The 23,020-nt window shown below is 57.4% G+C and overlaps 1 protein-coding gene across 1 annotated transcript; it reads right to left on the reverse strand.

Moving 5' to 3' along the window:
• Nucleotides 1-846: 846 nt before the first annotated feature.
• GALNS (galactosamine (N-acetyl)-6-sulfatase) lies at nucleotides 847-22,743 on the reverse strand. The gene is made up of 14 exons (XM_004377763.2): nucleotides 22,624-22,743; nucleotides 20,092-20,215; nucleotides 18,818-18,892; nucleotides 17,960-18,062; nucleotides 16,313-16,456; nucleotides 15,289-15,355; nucleotides 15,085-15,212; nucleotides 14,753-14,892; nucleotides 14,050-14,153; nucleotides 11,037-11,173; nucleotides 10,034-10,136; nucleotides 5,766-5,887; nucleotides 4,561-4,678; nucleotides 847-1,069 (listed from the first exon to the last, which is right to left on the reverse strand). The coding sequence occupies exons 1-14, from the start codon at nucleotides 22,741-22,743 to the stop codon at nucleotides 983-985; spliced, it is 1,572 nt and encodes a 523-aa protein (XP_004377820.1). The 3' UTR covers nucleotides 847-982.
• Nucleotides 22,744-23,020: the final 277 nt, after the last annotated feature.

Below are 23,020 nucleotides of genomic sequence, written 5' to 3' on the forward strand. Positions count from 1 at the left end.
GCTCCATCACTAGCCCAAGACTGCTCTGGGATTTCCTGCCTCCCCACCACCGCTCCAGGCCCATAGAGACACCAGAGGACACCAGGGATACGGTCCCCCAAACCCAACTCACTTTTAAAAAACACAAGACAACAGAGCTAAAATGCCTTGGGCTATTTTATTCTAAAACTGTTTTCTCCATGATTTCCCATGTTTCTCTTTGGCATGACAGTCACAGCATGAGAAGGTGCTCCTCCAGCCCTGGTCACTGTCCTGTCTGCCACCTGGCTTCTTAGGGGAGAGGGGAGGTGGCTGGCCCTGCAGACGACAGACACAGCCTCACAGTGCTGCTGGGGCCAGGCTAACTCTAGATCCCAAAGGCAGGCAGGACGTGGAGGAGGCAGCAACATCGGCCTCCTACTGGGTGGAGGCAGGGGTGTGCTGCCTTCTTCTGCATCCCTACCCCCTCCACATTCACCCCCCTCATGGGTGGTGCAGGGAGAGAGGGGTGGGCCTGGGAAGGCATGCGGGGTTCAGGCAAGGGGACAGGGCACTGAGGATCTGAACATGAGCCCTGGCAGTGCACCCTCAACACTGGGGCTGAAATACAAGCAGGAGGCTGCGGCAAGTGACTCGGGCCCTGTGGGTCCTAGAAGGAGGGATGGCTTGGGCAAGGCCAGCCTGAGGCGGTGGGCCATGTGGAGGAAGGGCCAGGACAGAGGCGGGTGGAGGAGTCCTGTGATCGCCGGGATGCGGGGGCAGTGGTCTTCCCCATCACCAAGTTCTGTAGCAGCTTGGGGGCCGAGCTGGGCGGTAGTCAGGGCTGCAGGATCAGGCCGATGAGGAGGAGGGCTGAGGTGTGGCTGCTGGTTTCAGGGCCAGGTCCTGGGCGACTCCAGCCTTGCTGGTCCTCTGTCGGCCTTGGGAGTGCAGGGCAGGGCAGCTTCAGATCCAGGCAGACAGAGCCTTCCCACCCTGGGCACTGGCCTGGGTTCAGCAGGTGCTAATGGGGCCAGGAGCACTTCTCAGGGACAGATTCCGGAGGCGTCAGACACTTCCCTAGCTTTTCACAGCCCGGGGGTGCCCAGTTCTGCAAAGTGAGAATTCAGAAAAAGAACGTGGTTATTGCAAGCACTGAATCAGCAGCAACTTGAGGTTTTTAGACTCATCTCCTTCCCGCCACCCCACCCTCTCAACTGGCTGCAGCATGGAAATCACCTCCTGTTTTCACGAGGTCCTCTCCCAGGTGGTCACCTGTCTGTTTTGATTTGGGGGTGTGGGGGTGGTGAGGCAGAACCAGCCACAGGACAACAACAAGGGCTTCTGGGGTGAAAGAGGTGAGGATGGCCATGGGGGGGGGGGCTGCACAGTGACCCCTGACCCTGGCCCTCTGCCCAGTACCCTTCCAGGCACAGGGATGCACAGCTTCCAGACCTTGAAGGCTTCCTGAGGACCCCAGTCAAGGACCTGTCCACATCCAGCTGTGCCAGAAAAGGACAGTACACCTCCAGAAAGGGCTGACCGAGAAGGTTCTCAAAGCTTTGACCAGCAGAAAGTGCTTAAACTGCCAACTTCGGTTTCCTGGGCCGTTCTTTAGAGCTGAGCCTGAGCAATGGCTGAGCCCGCTTCAGCATAGTGGGTGGGGCGAGGCCTTGGGCTGCCTCTCTCTCTCTGACTTTAATAAACAGCCCTGCTCTGGGTGAGGACATTTTTCCAGGAAGGAGACTTGCCGTAGAGAAGCCCTCTTGGTTGGAGGGCAGTGCAGCCTGGTCTTGCTGTGCACTGCTGGGCCACCTCCCTCTGCACCCGGAGGCCCAGAGTCGCCCCTCCCAGGATGTCAATGCTCATCCTGTCCGGGGAGGTGTCAGCTGGCACTCCCAAGTTAGCAGTCCCGAGTTAGCGGGCCTAACTGCCGTGTGGAAGGCCAGCCCTGAGCGGGTGTGTGCTGATGAGCCACCAGAGCCATGAATGCCAGCAGAGTGGCAGTTGTTAGTTGCTGTGGAATCGACTCTGACTCATGGCGACCCCATGTGTGCAGAGTAGAACTGCTCCGTAGGGTTTTCAAGGCTGTGACCTTTTGGCAGCAGAACTGCCAATCTTTTGGCCGGTAGGTGAGTGCGTAAGCTTGTGTTCTACCAGGGGCTCCTTAAAGAGCGGTGGAGCAGTGCAGAACCAGGTCCTGGGCCCCTCCCGTCTGGACTTGGTGGTCCGAGGCTGTGGCCGTGCTATAAGGCCTCCCCAGTGTCTCATGTGGAGCTGGGATGGACAGATGCCACCAAGGGCTGCGACAGGCTACGTGGCGACTTTACTTCTTGTCATCGAGTGCCTCATCCTGGGTGGGGCTGTGGGCTTGGAAGCTTGAGGAGCCTGGCCAGGGCTGGGTGATGGGGAAGGGGTGCGGGGCAGGGGGTATGTAAGGCTTCACACAGACACACGTTCACACCCACAACACGCATCCCCACAACCACGTGCCCACGTGTGCTGATACGCGTGTAAATCACGCACCCCTCGAGTGGACAGTGCTCTCTAAAGTCTGGGGACCAGCCCATACTGTTCCAGGTTTGTTCTCAGTGGTGGGGATGCGGGGTCAGCCGCACTGTCTCCCAGGTTCCAGGGCTGCTGTGGGCAGTTCCTCCAGCACCCAGCAGATGGCGACATCTTCTGGCGCCTCGCCGAGTGGTGGCGGTTACCTCTGTGCACCTGGAAATCAACCCAGGGCGGCAGAGTCCTTCCAAGGATAGCTTATTGGGAGGGGGCGCAAGGACACAACGTCACAGTCACCACAAGACAAGACTGTGTGAAGTGGGTAGCCCCTGCCTGGCTCCCAACATGAGGATGAAGCGAGGCTGCAGGGCACTGGGAGCCCCCGCTGTGCTGTTGAGGTGCAGGGGCCACAAACCCGCCACCGGCCTGTCCTAAGCTGCCCCTCCTGTGGGCTGGCAGTCTCTGTGGCCCGTCGTGGCCATCTGCCTGACAGTCCTTAACGTAGGAAAACAGCCTTGTGATCAACTCTGCTTCCTGTGCACGATGTCCTCCCATTACAGCTCATTACAGCTCCAGCCAAGCCAGCAATCACACCTCCTGGTGGACACGTCCACCTGGCCAGCCGAGCTCTGTGTATTCTGCTTTCAAGGGGGCTTAGGGGACAAAGGAGTCTGCGGGCAGCTGCCTGGCTGCAGTCTGTGGGTCTTGAATCAGTTTTTTCTCCTACAGAGAAAAAGCCCATGTTTAAAAGTATGTAAGCTCCTAAAAGCGCTGCCTTCCCCCTACCAGTCCCTTTGGAACTCGACCCAACTCATCCACGGGCACAGGCAGCTGTCGGGTTGGGCATACGAAGGGGTGTCGGGGCACTGTGGGAGCTGCTGATGGGGCGGGTGCAGGACACTAGGCACGTGCTGTCTGTTCCTTGAGTGGATGGCCTGCCCTGTTGTCCAGGTCACGGCTGCATGTGGCTGCGTGGTGAACAAGGCAGGCGTAGTGGCGTTGGACGGTGCCGGCAGGTGGGTCCCCTAGGGTTCTATGATCCCACCTGCTGGGGCTGCCTGTTGGGTGTGCTCATTGAGGATCTGCTTGTTGTCCCTGCCGGGCGGCCCTGGGGCCTGAGACCGTTCAGGATGGCCAGAGCATTGTTTGTTTCGCGTCCCTACCCTGTGAGCCGTAGCCTTATAAGACCCCGGCCACTGCTGCCCACGGCAGGTGGGAGGCGACCTTAAATGCTCTCTAGCCATTTCTGGGCTACCTCTATGGCTGTGTGTGCCTCGGACCTGGTGTAATCAGGCTGTTTTTCCGCCAAAAATAGAAGTGGTTTTATCTCACCAGGTTGTCACGAGAAGTCACTCGTGAGTTAAGGTGCGTCGGGGTCTGACATCAGGTTCCTAAGGAGGTGGTGGTGCTACGCACCAGAGCAGAGTGGCAGGAGGAAGCCCCGCCATCACGTGTCTGGTGGGCACTGCACCCACAGCGGCTGCGGTGCCTCTGACCACAGTGCACCCCACTCCAGGTTGGTTCTTCCTGCACTGGTGCCCAGCAGAGCTGGGGTACAGGGAGAGGGGACACCCCCTGCTCTGGATGGTGACGCCCACATCAGGAAGAAGTGGCTAGGCCCCACAGCTCCACATGCCCTTGGGGCACTCTCCCTCTTTCCCTCAGTGAAAGCCCCGATCAGACCACCAATTTTGGGGGCAGCCAGGTGCTGGGGGAGGGTGGTGTGGGGAAGGGGACCCTGAGGGCCAGGGTGCCCACTCTGCAGCTGGCTGCTGGCTCTGCCATGATGTCCTGGAGTCTTTGGAGGTCCTGGCTCATTCTGCACCTGCAGAGGTGGCCGAGTGGCTCTCTAGAATGAGCAGCTGGAGGGAAGTGGTTCTGGGCTGCGGTGCCACAGTCCCAGCCAGTGGGGCTTTTCAGCAGTTATCTGTGGAGGTCAGGGCCTGGGGGCGCCCTGTGCACCGAGGAGGAGGGCACCCTGGTCCGAGCAGCCACATGGCCTAGACACTTGCTGTGGAGGACCCCAGGGCATACAGCAGCCCCAGGCATGCAGACCCCTAAGCAGCCCCAGGCTGCCCATGCAGGGAGCCCACTCACCATGACAGCTGGGTTGCACACGTTGAGCTGGGGCTGCCCAGGCACGAGGGCCTTGCGGTGCTGCCAGACGGCTGGGGTGATCCTCAGGAGGGCATCCTGGTACTCGGCACTGACGAAGCTAAAAGGAGAGGGCGCTTGGTCATGGGCCAGCGTGGCCACTTGGACCCCAGTGGTGGGCAGGAGGAGGGCACAGAAGACACTCTGCAACTGGACAGGAGGGGACAGGGGACAGGCATACTAAGGTTAGGACTGAAGTTAGGGCAAGAACATGGGCAGTAGTGTCCACACTCAAGCACCCAGACAGGAAGAAGGTAAGGCCCTCAGGGTGGCTGTGAGAAGGACCTCCTTGGTGGTCCACCCCGTGTCGCCAGGCAGACTACGTGTGACAGGGACCTGGGAGATGTGGCTGGGTGGCCAAGTGCCCTGTGGCCACAGTCTGTCCCTGGGGTGGGGCTCTGGAGGCAGAGTGGGCGGGGTGCTGGCACCAGGCCAGGCCGCGTGGGCACCTCTCTGCAGCCTCCTCAGCACGAAGTGCATGCAGAACATTGTTAAGTGATGGGAATTTGCTTCATTATGAAGTACTGCCATCCCAGGGCGAGAAATTTGGAAAAAAGGAAAATGCCACTGACAGCTGTAAAATTCCAATACAAGTACTTTCAGCATCTTGAGTCCTTCTATTATTTTCTAAGAAAACACTTTAAATGGCCCACGTGTGTGTCATGAGGCCGGCATCACTGTTTCACAGTAGAGTGCCCTGAAGCCGGGTGACCTCAGTGGGCACAAGCCTTTCTGCCACTTAAACCATTCCCAGGAAAGCAAACAAGCACAGAAGATGCCATTCATCACCAGGGACAGAAATGGGAATTAAGCCACAACGAGATGCCACTGCACACTGTGGAAGTCGGGGGGAGCAGTACAGGAGGGGGCAGGGGCACCCCGAAACAGATCACACAGATAGTGTGCGGGAAAAGTGGGCACATGGGGGGTCCATCGGGGAGGGGGCACACAGGGACAACACCGTCGGCCCTTCGTGTCCCCTCAAAGAGCTTATAGCTCTTCTGTATATTGGGAAAACAACTAAGAATAAAGTGTCATGGGCATGGTGCTGGCAGTTGCCAAGGCTGTCTGACACGTTCTCTTGGTTTGGGTCTCAGTAGTCCACAGAGGTCCACCCTGCAGATATGCATGTGGGTGACTCAGCTCACCTGAGGGGGTAGCGCTCCCCGGGGTCTCGTCCCAGGTGGAACAGCAGAGGCAGTGACGTGTGCTCCTCCTGGGTGTGGGTCGTGACTCCCGAGATGTTCTGCCCTGGGCAGTAATTGATGCCCTGCAAGAGAGAGGCAGAGGAGGGTGCACCCTTTAGAGCTGGTGGCACCCTGAGCCCGGGCGGCAGAGCCAATGACTGAAGTCTCCCTGAGGGCCGCCCCTGGTGACCACTGGGCCCAGAGCTGTGGAGGAATCATGTTCCCCACCATCCTCCCTACTTTGGGTAGGGGTGATGAGTGTCTTTATTTAGTCAGTTTCATATCTTGATTGCCACTAGTTTTGAAAGGGAAAGCTCACTTCTAACACCCCTATTCTATCTGCCTAGTAGAGGAAAGGGTGGGGTAGAAGGTAACAGTTCACAACGTTCCTTCAAAAATCACAAGACAAGTGAGGACCACACAACCAAAAGCCAAAAGACAACACAGACAACAGAAAAGGACGTACAGGTGACCCAGTAACAGGCGAGGGCTTTAAAGCAACTATGGTTAACGTGTTCAAGAAAAGACTGAGAAAATGGAAGATAAGCTAATTCTCCTTTTAAAAGCTCACGTGTGTGGTCACAGCTCCCCCCTCCCCCCTGCCCCCTGACACCAAGACACAGGAGCAGAACACCCAGCCCTGGTCCACTCATGCCAAGGGCTGCCTTCTGCCCTTCTATGCTTCTTTACCCAGGGGGCAGCCTCTGATGTGCATTAAAGTGGACCTTACACGTAAGCTTGTGGTCTGGGCTCTATGACCCTCTATGGCCAGGGATCAATCTGTAGATCTGTGTTCTGGTACTTGAAGGCTGCTCCTCTGGGCTCCCGGATTTCTAGGGGGAAACCCCCACAAGTCTGCCACAAGGGGAGAGCATGCAGGAGGAGGCGCTCCCTGCCTAAGGCACTGGTGTCCAGAGCACCCTATAATGGATTGGCGTTAGCAACCCAGCCAATGCAGATGACTATCAACAGGTGTTGGAGACGTGGCTGTGGCATGTGCAATGTTAACACTTGAACTGGGGACAGGCGGAGGGTGTGGGGGAGTCATGCTTCTGAAATCGAAGTTGAGGACTCTCTACAGGCATCAGGCCTGTATGACTGCACACTGTTTCTAAGTGCCCATGTGTCGTAATGGACAGTGGCCAGCGGAGCAGTTAATGCTGTGCTTTCCATACAGCGCAAAGTTGGAAGCCTATATTCTACTTGTCTGCACTGAGCCATCAAGCCCTGTGTCGATGCCTGGAGAGTAAGGAGCCGCAGTGTCAGCTGTTCAGGGCGACCGATAATGGGCTCAAAAATGAATTTAATAAAAGGGGTGACCTTTTGACCTCCAGGAGCTGAAATGCTAGAGAACAATGTGGATTTAGCAGCTGGAGAAACAGCCGTATTTGGCATAAAAACACTGAGCCTTTACTGGAGAAGGACGCAAGTCTAGACAGAAAACACAAATTATAATTTGGATGCAAACCAAATAAGCTACTTAATTAAAATCCTGCTAATTGTACAGGGTTTCTCTCTGATGAGGCTGTGGAGGGAGACCTTGTCCACTGGGGTGTTGACGGCTAGGCTGTCTGTGTCCACAGCACACTCTGCCCATCATGGAGTCCCAGGTACGCCGAGGGCAGTGCGGCTGCCCCCCACACCCCGGCCTTGTCCCCAGAAGGCCCCAGGCTGGTTTTTGGAGAGGTGGGTGGAGGGGTGGAGGGGAAACTTTTTGGAGGGGAGACTCATCTAGTTAGGCTAATATGCTTGGTAGCTATATCTAACTGTCCCTCCCACCTCCTCCTCCAACCCTGTTGATGCTTGGGAGTCCTGCCCCAGGTCCCTCGTGGCCAGAGTGTCATTCTGGTCTGCCCCCAGTGAGGTGGGCACACTAACTCATGTCTCCATCTTCAGCGTTAGGCACACAGAGGTGCAGCTTTGCACCCCCCCACGCCCGAATTTACTGAGGGAAAGAATAGATGACCTCTGCCAACCTTGGCTGCCGGGCAGACCCCCTATGAGACAGCGCTCTCGGGCAGTGCTCTCCTCCACAAATCTTGTATTCACGAATCTTGTATGGTAAACAACAATTCCTAATACAGTAGAGCACTGCCCTGCACACCCCCCGCCCCCTGCCACCGGTGCCATGAATGGTGGCAGCCTGGTGGGAGATGCAGAGCCCGGCCTGGCCCTCCAAGACCCCACCAGGGGTGCAACCTAGGCCACTTGTGGAAGAAGTGCCAGCACATTCCTTGAGCTCAAGGACATCATGATTCGAGGACATCTGAACAGATGAGCTGACACACAGCTGAGTGGAGAAGGCCCTCCCTGAGGAAAGGAGCCCATCAGAGCAGCGAGGGCTCACCCAGACCCACAGATTGAAGTCACAGGGGTAGAGGACACTCCCCAGGGCTGCGGGGACTGCACCAGGACCCCCGCTCTGCCCACCCAAGGCCTGTGAATCAGAGTGGGCAGGGCTGCTGTGCTTGAATGCAGGGGCCCCTTCCCCAGGAACAGCCACCAAGCAAACCTCTGGGCCGGGCCCAGTGGTGCCTCAGCAAGTAAAGCCTCCCTGCACACCCCCTGGGGGGTGGTGGGGAAGGGGAAGGTGACCACTGGGGTAGGGGCCCTTTCACATTGGGGCGGCTCTCTGGCCCCCCAGGCCTCTCCCTCAGAGAAGCCCAAGACCCTCTGAGCAAAATCACCCTTACGTGCTATCTGGAAGGAACAGGAGAGGCAGACCAAAGTCTCCAGAATCACTGGCCATTTCAAATGAAAACAATGGCCTCTGCAGAGCCCAAGGTGGGGAGTCAGAAGGAGAGAGGCATCTTTGGAGCAAGTGGGGTCATGGGGAGGGCCCCAGTGATGGCCAGGCTATACAGCAATTGGACCCCTGACTCCACCACTGCCTCTGGCCCCCTCTGACCACCCCACCTCTGACCTCACCCCCACCTCTGACCCCTTTCCTACCTCTGATGGGGAGTTTGCGCTTTGCCCGACCTGCCAGTTGGAAAGCAGGAGCTGACCACAGGACCCAAGGTGGTAACCGGCCTAGGCTCACGCTCTCCTAGACCCAATAGGGTCTGCACGGTGCTGCAGCCATACAGACAGCTCCATGAGCAGAGTGTTCCATGGGTGGGTTGCTCCTGTGCAGCCTAGGAACAGCCAGTCTCTCTGCTGGGTGGCAGGTGGGCCCAGGGCAGAGAGGGAGACTAAGTGGCCACTTGCCCCCCATCCACCTGCTCCAGGACACCTGCCCAATGCCCGATAAATTTGTGATTTGCATCAATTGGTTCAGACTGTTCCATTACTTAAGATTTTTCATTAACTCAAACTGATTTTCCTTCCCATTAAGGCAAATTAGCAAGGTTTTCACTGAGGCTGGGAGGGGGATGGGGTAGAGATACTGGGAGGAGGAGAGCCAGGGAAAGACCAGGGGCCAGGGAGAGTAGGGTGGAGGGATGGGGCAGGGAGTGAGGAGGGGTAAGAGGAGGCAGTGTGGGACCAAGGCGGGAAGGCATGAGGGGAGAGAATGAGAGTATAGGACAGAAGGGAGGGCCGTGCAGGCTGGGGCCCCAGAACCCACGGCAGGGTTAATATGGTCCCTGCCTGTACTCTGCCCACCCTGGGGTGTGGGTGGTCAGCATTAAGGGCTGTGAAACAGTCACAGAAGGGGGCTGACAGATCAAACAAGATCCTGCCCAGATGCACACTTGTCCCCCACCTTCAACCCCAGGGAAAACGCCATGACAGCCTCATTCATGGGCAGTGGGGGGCCCCTGGGCCAGCCAGAAAGGACAGTGCTAAGACTGCAGACCCACCTCCCAGCCTCCAGCCTGGGAAAGGGGGACCAGAGGTGTGAGGGGAGGTTGGCAACCTGTGGGGGGCTGGTGTGGGGCAGGGCCAGAAAGCCACTCTGGATCACCTCCCAGGATGGCCCAGCCCCACGGCTGTCCCTGAGCTACCCGAACTGGGCTCCTAACGCCTCTGGGGCCCGGGACACACTGCAAGCAGGAAGAGGACACAGGCGCCTGCCCCAGCTTTAACAATGCCCTGCTACCGTCCTCGTCGCCCACCTGGCCCCGTTCTGTGCCTGAGATTGTCTCCACTCAAGGACAGGCAGCGGCGGTGGTGCCCAGGAGGTCACACCAGGGAGGAGGGTCACAGAAGGGTAAGGGGCCCCTCTGTTCTGGCCATCTAGAGCCCTGTGTGGAGAGACCCGGCGCCTGTCCCCCAGCCATTGTTACCTGTCTGAACTCTTCCCAGGAATTGGTCCAGGTCCAGAAGTGGGCCTTATACTGTCCCACAGTGGCGGCCATCAGCTCATTGCCACGGTAATAAAAGATAGGCCTGTTGGAGGAGGGGCCATGAGTGACAGAAGGACCCTCTGTCCAAGCCCTAAGCTCCAGCGCACTCGAGGGCCAAGCACAGATGCCACTCTCCTGTGTGGCTCTCTCCAGACATTAACAGATGAAGTGCTGTATCTTACATCCTTCTGTGACAAACAGTGGCAAGCCCTCACAGCCCACCCTTCCTGGGGCTGTGGCGAGAAAGCCCACTCTCATGGAGAGGGGGGCTGCAGGATGGGGTCCACCAGGCAGACATGGGCAGCTGAGAAAGGCCTGGTGGGGCAGGGGCCCTGAGAGCAGCACACCCCTCCCAGGCCAGGTCCTCAATCCATCCACAAAGTCAGAGCTGGCACGCAGCAGTCCTGTGGGGAAGAAGCTGTCTCCTTTCTAAGGAGCTTCTTATACGCAAGCCTTTCAGAGCCATAAGGAGGTGCTCTGTCTCTGACTGTGGACACTGGGCATCAGACCCAGCAGTGCTGGGGCGGGGCAGTGGCCTTCTCCCAGTCAGACCCTAGGACCAGTAAGAGCAACTTCTTCTACCCCTTGCACTTGAAGCAGAAAGGATCACACTGTGAGAACTGCCAATGTGAGCCAGAGACAGGGGGCAGGGGAAGGGACGACACGGCGCTCAGGGCAGCACACACCAGCGCCCCGGCCTGCAGAGAGCCACAGGATGCCTCCCCCACCTTCCGTGGCTGTGCCCTGACACCTCCCCCGAGGTGGGCCCACCACCAGCTGCCAACCAAGGGTCCAGGGCTCATCCACCAGGACTCCCTCTTGCCCTCCACCAGCCTCCCTCAGCACAAATGTGCCTGATCTAAAGTCACAGCCACCAGATAGGTGGAACAACTGCAGTGGCCATTAGTGATGGAGGGGATGGGGACGTCCATCTAGCACCGACCTGTCAATCAGCTTGCCCTGCAGGAGGACAGGGAGCAGGTCCAGGCCATCGATCTCCCTGTCACTGGGTGGCTCCAGGCCTGCAAGGGACAGGCTGGTGGTGAAAAGGTCCATCAGGCTGCCCAGCTGGTGGCTCACCTGAAACCGACACAGCATGACCCACTGCCTGGGCACCCAGAGGGCTCGGGGGCATGCGTGCTCACCTCCCAGCTGGGTCCTAGCCGTGTCTGGAGATGCGTGTTCACACACAGCACATACTTGGCATAGATAGTGTCTGCATACACGGAGTGAAGGCATCCCTGACCCTCATATACACACATGTACACATACACCCCACACAGACATGTCCGCATGCGTGGGGTGAAGGCATCCCCACCTTCCCCTATGTACCACCCCTATGCCCCCAGACTCGCCGGGAACCTCTGTGTCCATCCATGATCCTCTAGGCTGGTGCATGTGCATGGCCTCAGCCATGTGCTCAGCACGTATGAGTGCACTTACATCTCACAACCCTGCAGAGGTGTGGATTAGTGCCCTACTTTCATTGGGAGAGAGCTGCACACCAGGGTTGAGGGATTCGGCCAGCCTCGGAACCCATGAGGGCAGAGAGGGGGCTCAAACCGGGTAGGTCTGGCCCCCGAGCTGAGCCCTTGCTCATGGGATGGCTGCCACATGGGCTCCTTGGCCTTGGGCTCTCCTCAGTCAGAAGTAGGTAGAGGGAGAATGCAGCCACTCCCATTCTAACAAGCTTGGAGACCCTGAGCCGCTGAGCTGCTGACACCACTGGCTTGGAGTGGCCCGAGACCCCACACACTAACACTGTGAGATGGCTGGGGCCAGTGGGGTCCTCTGAGTGGTGCCCAATGCTGGCACTTCTTGCATTCACTTGGCACAGATGCAGCCTGGATGGATCCACCAACTTCTTCATGGAAGAGGTCCACCCGAGAGACACAGGAGTGTCACTGTCACCAGGCTGCTTCTCCAGGATGGGGCCAGTTAGGGTTGGCTGACACTGACAACTCAAAGCCATTTTGGGTTTTCCCAGTCAGGTATGGGTCCCAGCAGAGAGGACCCCACTGGGTTCAGAATACACTGAGGGCAAGGGGGTGTGGTGGGCGCAGCGTGGCTGGGGCCAGTCTCCTCCTGGACGATGGCCCCTGACTGAACTGGTGGTCCAGGTCCTGTGAGCCCACATGAGTTGGCTGCAGCCCCGACTCCGAGTCCTGAGAGCCGTGAGGAGGGCAGGGGCCGCGCATCTTCTGCTCATGTCAACACGCTGGGCCGCTTGGTCCCCTCTTTGCTCACCAGGTCGTGCCTGTGATGCTGGGATGAGTTTCAGTGACAGGAGGAGCCTGGGGCTCTTCCTTGTGTTTGATACCAGCCACCCCCACCCCCCAATGGAGTCCACGCCCCTGCTCCTTAATTGCATCTTGGGGCTTGGGCTGGGCAATGGGGAGACAAGGGCTTGACTGGGACCAGCCTGCAGGACAGATGGACACCGTGTCTGCTGGGCAGAGCCCAGGAAGGCTGGTGGCAGCTCCAGTTGAGCAGGCAGCAGCAGGCAGTGCTGTGGCCTCCACTCCCACTGCCAGTCAGACCAAGCGGCCACCCCACCAGCCCTGGGATCTTGGCTACCCCGGACCCTCCTGACACCAGCCAGGGGGATCATCGCTTGTGTCACCCAGGCCTGCCCTGACTTACATGAGGATCCTCCGAGGGAGGAGAAACATCCTACTGAAGTGGAAGGTGCACTTCACAGTCACAGCATTATCTGGGTTCTGCAGGGCGCAGGGGAGGGGAGCATAGGGCTACTAATGTTTGGTTAAAAATCCTTTACAGCCTTCCCGAAGGGGAAGAAGAGAGACGTCGTTGGGATTTTGGTCAACAGTGTCCTTCCATCCTAGTCACTTCCCTCCCTTCTAGTATTTCTTTAAGGACAAGAAAAGAAAAAGAAAAAAATGCAGACACTTCGAGTGTCTGGGAAGATCAGCCAGGAGGAGAGGTGGCTGGGATGGGGAGGTGAGAGGAAGCAGGTATCTGATCATCCTCCTATCAGCCCAGAACAGCTGGTGCACTCCACAAGATGTGCTGTTTGAAAAACATAAACTCTCCACGTGCACGTAATCCCTTTAAGGAAATGAAACCCGCTGGCTCAGGCCTCATGTCGAGAAGGGTCACTGATGCCGTTATCAGCACTTTCAAGCTTTAAATCTGAATCAAAGGTGACAATTAATAAAGTCGCCCCTGCCTAAGTGGGAGGACGGACTGTGTGAAGCCAGTGGACAAATGTCAGGGAGTTTCTAAACAAGCCCTTCCACGACGGTTATCACAGCACGCAGCCCGACACCCATCTAATTTAATTTTGCAGAGCTGGGAGGTGGTGGGGAGAGGCAGCTCACGATGCCTCTTTTCCCCTCAGGGAATAGGAACGTGCGGGCACGGGCTGGGCTGGCCTGGGGCAGAGGAATCCAACTACCACACACGCATGTTTCCCAGCTGAACGCTTCTGGAGAGCAGATGGAGTGTGAGGGCCTGCGGTGTTGGCTTCCTATGAGCCCACCTGGAAGGTGGGGAGGAGCAGCAGGTACAGGTAGCTCCCCACTCCCCAGTGGGCACTGACAGTGTTGGGGTGGGGGACCAGTGCACCATGTGGGCCTAGGCTCACACAATGGGGCTCCTGTGCCCAGGGAGGGACGCTACCGAGTGTTCCCGTGCCAGGTCACTCCCTGGGAGATGCACTTTGGGGAAGAGAGTCTGTGGCCACATGAGTTCAGAACACTCAGCTTACTCTAGGTCCCTCGGGGAGTTCATGATCACACTAGCAAACTAAAGGTTCTGACAAGTCCCACAGGAAAGAAACCTGTTCCACTCTGTTTCCCTCAGTGATTAATGTAATCACAGGTCAGCCACTCCCACCTGCTCAGCCCAGCAGAGTCCAGCTGTACCTCCGATGACCATAGGTGCCCTGCAAGGACTCTCAAGAGGGACACGGCCACACCCAGTCTGCCCCTTACCTGTCCCGCGGGGATATGCCCGGGCCACCACGCGATTGCTGGCTCCCGCACACCCCCTTCGAAGGTGGTCTGCTTCCCGCACAGAAAGGGGCCGTTACTACCAGCTGGAGGAAGAAAGGTCACAGTCAGCCTGGGCAGCACCCCGAGGCCTGCAGCTTGCTCAGCAGTAGGTGTGGCCATTCTGGCTGCCTGTCCAGGCAGTGCTGCTGAATGCATCGAGATCATCACAAAACCTGGGGTCGGGTGAGGAGCTCAGATGCAGGTATGAGGCCAGAAAGCTCTGGAATTGCTTGGCGGTGGTCGTCAGGAAAACACGTGTGACACTGCGCCACACTCCCGTCCCCAGCTTGCTCTCTAGACCTCGTGGGTCAGAATGAGGCCAAGGTGGGAGGCAGGCAGGTCAGACCAAGCAAGGTGAGCGCAGAGAGGGGCTGAGGGATGAGAGCGGGGAGAGCCGCTTGGTGGGAAATGCATGCTGATGGACACCCCATCTCCATGGGAGGCGGTGTGGCCCTGCCCCAGCCCCCACCTGTACCTGACTCCCCACACCACATCCACAGGCAACCACACCTGCCCCTCCCCCCTTCTCTCTGTGTCCATGCACACAAGCCCTTGTCCCCTCGGCTCCCCTGCCTCGGCTCTCCCCCCATAGCTCTGCACAGCCCTACCAGTGGGCATGAGGGGGGCCACCAGGCACACTTGCCTTGTTTGGGGGCAGAAACGAGGGCAGCGCCATTGTCAGATGTGAAAAACACGAGTGTGTGCTCTGCGATGCGCAGGCCCCGGAGCAGCTGCAGGATCTGCCCGACACTGTCATCGACCTCTCGCACAGCATCCCCATACCTGCGGGACCCCAGGTGATAAGGGTATCAGGGCGCTCCCAAGAGCACCATCCCCTCCACTGCAGGGCAGCTCCCGAGCCACGGACACCATCCTTCTGTGGACAGGAGCACTGCAGCTCAGCGCCCATCCCTGGAGGGGTTGAGTTCAACTAAGGCCACCAGGCAGTCACCAGCACTCCATGACCAGACTCACCGCCCTCTCTGACTGGTCCCCAGGAAAGGCTTGGAGGCGTAGACAGGTGAATGCGTAGCATCGATGGCCCAGTAGAGGAAGAAGGGGCGATGCTGAGACTGCTGCCTCTTGATGAAGTCTAGGGCTTCCTGGGAGGAAAGCGCATCTCCCTCAGTCCCAGGCAGACCCTGCCCCAGCCTGCCGGCCCACTGCAGGTCCCACTACCTGCAAGTAGATCTGGGTGAGGTTGGCTTCCCCGGTCTTCAAATTAATTGGGAATTCTTCATAAAATCTGAAACCAACACAGACTCAGAGGAACTCAGATTCCAGGACAAGGCCTCCTTCTCCTAGACTCCACAGCAAAGTCATGGCCTCATTAAGCAGCATATGACACAAACTAGCTGTCTTACACCCACCCTGACACCAGGCCTGTGCAGTATGAGGTGAACTACAGCCCTGTTGCTGTCCTGCCTTTTGGGAGCAGGAGTGGAGCTGCAAATGATAAAAGCACAATGAGGTGGATCAGTGGTTGCCTGGGGCTGGAGGCTGGGGGGACGGGGTGACAGTTAAAGGGTGCAGGGTTACCTTTTAGGGAAATGAAAAAGCTCTAAAACTGGTGGTGGGTGTACAAGTCCATGCATATGCTGAAGACCACTAAGTTGTATGCTTTAAATGGGTGAGTTGTGTGGTTACACCTCAAAAAGCTGTTACAGAAAAGGCAACAGGCTGGCTCTGCCTTTGGTACTGACATGGGACAAGAGCTTCCAAAAGCTAAACCAAACAACATTCCTGCAAAGTGCCACGCTGGAGGAATCGCTTTCGGTGCCCACTTCAGCCCATCACTTCTCAATCCTGCAACTGTTTTCCTAATCATTGAGGGCGCAGCCGACACTTCTGCCAGGCTCAGGGTTCCTAGTGGGTGGTGCAGGCCTGAGCCCCCACACTCTGTGCCTGACTGTGATCACAGGGAGCTGGGCCTGGAAAGTGAAACCCCACAGTGTGGTCTCTAGCAAAGGACCCCATATGAGCACCTGAGGTGTTGGGGCAGAGCCCTACAAGCAGAGAGAACACAGCTTCAGCTGGAGCTAGGGGGCCACAGAGCTGGCTACCCTGTGGGGGGCGAAGTGGGGCTCTAAGAGCAGCTCACCCAATGCTCCCTGCAGGCAGGGGCAGGGATGGGGTGTTACCTGCTGACCACCTCCTAGTCCCTGTACACGGTGACCAGGCAGGAACAGGGACAGGGCATTACCTGCCGACCATCTCCCAGTCCCTGTACACAGGGATGTTGGGCTTGGCCCTGTTGTCGTAAGGTCCAAAGTGACAGTTGGGGGATCCAAACCACTCGTCAAAGCCGTGCTTCAGGGGGTGGAACTGGGGCCTGTGACCCAGGTGCCTAGGAACAGGGACCCAGGAACTCAGGACCCCGCCAGCATCTTCATACCATGTCTGGTGAGGCAGTGCTCACCAAGTGTGCCACGCCGCACACACAGGGTGCCAGGTGGCCTCACCTGGGGAGGGCTCAGACCCCCTGCCCTGCACCCAGCCCCCAGCCCCAGCAAAGTGTGAAGGCACCACGGGCACGGGGACTCGAGAGGCTCTGCCAGTGAACAGGAGCTGGGCCCTGATGTGTTAAATCACAACAAAGCTGACAATCGTGCCAATGCCATCACCCCAGGACACTTCTTCCTGACTCTTCTTGACTCTCAGGACCTCCCCCCGACCCTACCCCTGCAAGCTGTGGGCCTGGTACTTTCTCTGGGTCTGCCAACATGAAACCTTTCCATCAGGTAATCACTACATCCACCACGTCTGAATGACAAGGCACCAAGCCTCCCTCTGCCAGCTAGGACGGTCAGGTCCGAGTGCTGGCCCACAAGAGGAGGGACAGGCTACTCCATGTTGCAGATGTGCCCGGGTGGCTCACTACCCGAGATTGAGAGCTTAGTGCAGCCATTCCCACACTGTGATCACCACGACAGCGATCACTGCAACCGGTGTCTTGGCAAGGCCGTCTAGGGCATTGAGGAGGTTCCTGTTGCAGCTCCACCAGCCTACAGGCCACAGGCCCAGCTGTGGGGCTTCCTGCCAGGACAGGCAGACGGCCTGGCCTGCAGCGCTCACCACCTGACCTCTGGTTTCCCCACTACTCTGCCCAAGCTCTCCTTGCATGGTAGACACTGCAGGTGGTGCTTGGCCCTGGCCCAACATGCAGCACCCCCTGCATCCTCAGGGCCACCATGTGGCAGAGTGGTCTCTGCTTGTCTGGAGCATGCAGAAACGCCCACCATCTCAGCCATTAGGCAGCCCTAGTCACTCCCCAGGTATCCTCGGACTGCTGGCCTGGCCTCCACTAGCATCATCTGAACATGCTCCGAGCTGCTGCCCCATGGGGGAGGGGGTGGGGGAGGGGTTCTGAGCGAGGGGCAGAGCCCAGGAGAGAGGATCATGAGCTGGGCAGTCATCAGGGAGGGGGACAGGAAGTAGGTTCTGGGGCTCAAAGGGGCTCTACCTTCATACAGCCCCCAGGCTGCACACCTGGGCGCCACTGGGATGACAGAGGTGCAACGTGTACACACAGCGTGGGGCAGTGTGGCTACACAGGCACTCATCCCTGCTATTCCCCATCCCATAACTCAGAGCCACTTGCCCGCCCCCAACCCTGACTGCGTCCTATTCAGAATAGTCCGGCCCAGATGAAGGTGCCTCTGCTGGCTGACAGCGTTGGGTTCTGTGTAGAGGGAAGCTGATGGGACGCTGTGGGGTGCGTCTTGGCCTGGTTGTGCCCACTTCCTCCCAGGAATCGTTCCCCATTTGGAAAGTTTCCATGATGACCCCTGGAAAGCAGCACATGGCGGGGGCTGTGCAGGACCTGCTCAGACGGGTGTGCAGCACTCACCACTTGCCAACAATCTTGGTGGCATAGCTGGCCTCCTTCAGGAGCTCGGGCAGGAGGCGCTCCGAATCTGGAATGCCCCCCACGATGTCCTGGGGTGTGTATGCTGTGGAGAACAACACAGCTGATCTCAGGTTGTGCACAGGCCAGCAGATCTCATGGCTGGCAGATGTTTCACATTAGCTGGTAATGGGCCTAAAAGTCGGTCTGTCCTTGACCCCCATCGGGGTAAGGGTCAAGGCTGTGGTTGGGAGCCGGCATGTCGTCAGTGCAGCACCATTACTGGGGGTGGTGAGCAGGGGCATGGAAAGTGGGGACAGGGTCCATGGCTCCCTCCCACTGGCCCTCTGCCCACCCACCTGCTCTGCCCTCAGTCTCCATACTCACCCCCAACCCTCCCTGGCTCCCCAATCTGCTCTGAATACCCTCCTTTCTTCACAGGCCACCTGAAACCTCACTTCCTCTTTGAGTGGTAACTAGAGACCTCTTCGAAGCTCCCCTGCACTCTCTATCTGGTACCCTGCCCCACCCAGCTCCATCAATCTCTTTATGGACATACAGCTTGTCATCCAAGGGGGGCAGATGCTTCTGGGAGGCTGCGCCCCTGGGAGTGGGAAGGAAGGTCTGGTAGAGGCCGTGCTTCTGCCCCTACACGGCCGTGCCTTCTGATGGGAGGGCTGCAATCTGCTGTCAAACTGTGCTTCGTCTTAATAAGAACCATATCTGATCTGGGTGAGCAAGCCTGTCTTGGAACCAAGTGGTGCCCATTCACTACATGTGGGCCTCCACCCACTTCCCGCTCTCATCCTTGCCCCGATGCCAGCTGCCCTGCCAACAGGGGCCCCTTGTGGGAGGGCATACCGTTCCGGGCGTGCCCGTTGGTGGTGTAGAAGCCGTTGCGAATGGGCAGGCGTCCTGTGAGCAGAGCTGCTCGGGCTGCATGGAAATGACAGAAACATGGTTGAAGGCGCCATGAGGGCAAGGGCACTGTGATGGCACCGTGTCTAGGACATGTGTGCCATGTCTGTGATGTGTGCACACCGTCTGTAACACACGCGCACCATGTAACGTGTGTCGCCCCGTCTGTAACGTATATGCACATCTCTGATATGCACACTGTGTTTGTGATGCATGTGCACCGTGTCTGTGATGTGTGCCCTGTGATGCACGTGCACCATGTCTGTGACATGTGCCACGTCAGTGGTGTGCGTGTGATGCACGCGCCATGTCTGTGCGCTGTCTGACATATGCATTGTCTGATGTGCACGCCATGTCTGTGACTCATACACAGCGTCTATCATGCATGTCATGTCTGTGATGCATGTATGCCATGTCTGTGACACGTGTGCTGTCTGTGACGCATGCACCTTGTCTGTGACATGTGCGCCCTGTCTGTGATGCATGCGTACCACGTGTGACACGTGTGCTGTCTGTGGTACCTGCGCTGTCTGTGATGCCATGTGCTGTCTGTGACATACGTGTTGTGTCTGTGACACACGTGCATGTCTGTGACACACGTACTGTGTCTGTGACGCATACGCCCTGTCTGTGATGCATGTGCACCATGTCTGTGACGTGGGTGTCATGTCTGTGATGTGTGTGCCATGTTGGGTTTCCTCAGGGCTGCAACTGGTCTCTCGGCAGCCCCCAGGTCAAGCACCACCGTCCCCCTGCACAAGGGGTCACTGGTTGCACATGGCACTATGGGCCTCTGCACAAGGCTTGTTCTCCTAGGCAGCTGTTCCTTCTAGACCCCTGGCCCCTGGAGACGCTCCCCTCAGTCTTCCCCAAGAACAGCAGGCATCAGGCTGTATGACCACACAGGCCTGTCTTTGGGAGGAGAGGGGAATGTGATGCCCCCTAGGCCTTATCGCAGCTTGTCCCCAACACCATGCACACCCATGGCAGCCAAGGCAGCGCTTCGACCTCGGAAATCCCCTAAAGACTCAAGTCCATGGAGGTGCCTTGACGCACCCGTGTCCCACACCACAGAGCCCAAATGTTCCTGAGAGTCAGGTATCCAAAAGGAAATGTCTCAAGGTCCCTGGCCCCAGGCGGGTACCATGGAAATGAGCAAGGCTGATGCCAACCCTGGCTGTCTGGCCCCGCTCCAGCTGCAGGCAAGCATGACTTACATGGTGAGCACAGGGGGTTGGCCGAGTAGAAGCTGGGGAAGAGCGTGCCTTCTGCGGCCATCCGGTCCAAATTTGGGGTCTCTCTGGAAGGTTCTCCGTTCACCCCCAGGTCACCCCAGCCCATCTACAGGAAGAGCAGGGAGATGCGAGTGAGGGTCCGTCTGACACATGTATCTCCCCAGGGGGACATGGCGAGGCACACAGGGAGCCACACAGGGAACCACAGGATAAGTGTGCTCACAGACGGCCAGCTGGGCCGTGACCGGGGTCCACCTGTGCCCCAGGCTTTGCCAGTTCCACGGCTCTGTTTCTGTTTGATCTTCCACCAGTGATGGTGCCTGCATACATTTTCCTTTCTCCTGACCTCTGGCCCAACATGTCCATGCTCATGGGGAAATAGAATCTACAATATATCCATTTATCTATCTAAATCTTTGTTCAGTATAAAGAAGCAAGCTCTCATAAATCTGTTGTGCAAATTTAAATTTACGAACAAATGGTGTAGAAATTTAAAATGATGCAGCTGCTGTGGAAAATTGGCAGTTCCTCGAAAGGCTAAACATAGAGTCACCATATCACCCAGAAATTGCACTCCTAGGTATAAACCCAAAAGAATTAAAAGCAGGGACTCAAACAGACACCTGTACACCATTGTTCACTGTAGCATTATTCACAGTAGCCAAAAGGTGGAAACAACCCAAATGTCCATGAACAGATGAATGAATAAACAAAATGTGGTACACCTATACAACGTAATGTTACTCAGCCACAAAGAGAAATGAAGGCCTAATGCATGTCACAACAGGGATGAACCTTGAAAATGTGATGTTAAGTGAAATAAGTTAGACACAAAACGATGAATATTGTATGATCGCAACTACGTGAAATGTCTAGAACAGGCAAAGGTATAGACAAAAGTGGTTACCAGGGATGAGAGGGAGTCAAGAGGGGAAGTCATTGCTTAGGGGGCAATGAGTTTCTGTTAAGGGTGATGGGTCACAGAGAACTTAGTCGCTGCCCTTTGTTACCTCTTTTCTTCCTAGAAGTGTGCCATATGTGTAATTATATGTAGATCTCTTGCATGTATGTGCAATATAAGTGTGTGTGTGGGTGGGGTCTAGAGAGACAGACACAAACAGACAAGAGGACAGGAAGGTCCCACACACCACGCACTGAGCAATTGCTCTGGGCAGCAGGCTCCTGAGCAGTTTGGACTTTTTCTTTGTACTTTTCTATGTTTTTCTAGGTTTTTTTTTTTCATTTTGTACACACCTCACTGATAATTTTTAAAAAATAAAGGTATAGGGACAAAGGGCAGCTCCCAGCAGCTATGGTAAGGGGAACAAGCACCCATGTGAGTGAAAGAGGAGTCATTTCTTCTGACCTACCCACAAGGGTGGGAGAAGGAAAGGCAGCCTTCAGCAAGGCAGAAATGCATTCTTGCCCTGAGGCCACTCATTTGGGAATGGCTTGCTTAGGTCCAATGCACATTCTGAGATACAGGAATGGGGGTTGGCAATGCTTCTGAGGAGGAAAAACTTAACGTAGTGAACCAAGTATTCTCAATCACCCCTGTCTGCCTCTTCTTTTTAACTTTGAGGAGAAAAGCCCTTGGGGAGACAAACAGACATTCCACATTTCTATTTTCTAATTCAAGGGAAAATAGTCAAACAATTCTGTATGTAGCTCTTTGGGAGACCAATATGTATCGAACATCAGCAATGGTCAATATTGTCCCCCAGTCCTCAGGACATTGCTGGAGGAGGCTGTATGGGTCTGACTCTCACAGGTGAGCTGCTGAGGTGTAAAGAGCCAGGATAACCCAACTTTGGCCCATGGCTATGTGGAAAGGTGGGACCAGGCTTGTCAAATTTCCTACATTCCCCCCAACACCTTACGTCCACTAATTCCAGCATCTCCATTTTGCTCACCTGGCTCCTTGGATAAGGAACTCAGGGATGGATAGAGCAGCAAAATGACAGCCCAATGGCTCAGTCCCCTGGGCGGGGCAGGGGGAGATGCGGCTGAGCCCAGGGTTACTGCCACTCCCCCACTGCTGGCTCATCGATCCCACCTGTGGGAAGCCCCAGCCGCACTTGTGCTGGACAGGTGACATTCTGCCCAGCTGATCCCCCTCTGCTTTAGGAAGATGTGACCTTTGATCAAAGTCCTCAGGGGGCTGGAGTGGCTAATTCAGGTAAGATAGAGATCAGGTAAGCCACAGGTCGGAGGCAGGCCAGGCCCTGGGACTTGGTCAGCTCTGTACCCCTTCCTGTCCCCTCCCACCCAGGGCAGTGAGGCCGAGGTGAGCAGGGGTACACTGGGGCGGGTCTACGCCCCTGCGGCCCTTCCTTCCCCTCAGAGAGGCTGCAACACGGGACGAGCACAGAGGGCAGGTGGTCTCCCAGAGAGGGCGGGACAGGAATCAGGACAGAAGTCCCTTCTCAGAACGAGGAGTGGCGGCCTGACTGCGACCAGACGCCTGGCCTGCACCCCTCAACTCGGCTCCCGCCGCCCCTCTCCCGGACTCACGTCGTCCATGAGCATTAGCACGATGTTGGGGGGCTGCGGGGCGCCCACGGTCCCTAACCCCGCGGCGCTCAGCACCAGCAGCAGCCTCCACCACCTTGTCGCCGCGGTAACTGCAGCCATGGCAACCATGTCGGGCCCAGAGGAGCCAGGACACCGGCTGGAACCAAGTGAGCTCGCGGGCTGCCCTTCCGGCAGGTCCAGGGGCGGGGCCGCGTGACAGGCGGGGCGGGGCCACGGCGGGGAGAGGCTAGGCCAACCAAGTGACAGGCGCGACAGGGCCATGACAGCAAAGGAACAGGCTGGGCCTGCCACGTGACAGAAGGGGGGGGCCTGCGACGGCAGGGTTATAGGTGGGGTGGGGCCTGGGCCTGGCGCGTGACTGGCGGGCGGGGTCACG

This window comes from Trichechus manatus, unplaced genomic scaffold (assembly GCF_000243295.1).
Source record: "Trichechus manatus latirostris isolate Lorelei unplaced genomic scaffold, TriManLat1.0 scaffold00053, whole genome shotgun sequence".
NCBI classification, from domain to species: Eukaryota; Metazoa; Chordata; class Mammalia; order Sirenia; family Trichechidae; genus Trichechus; species Trichechus manatus.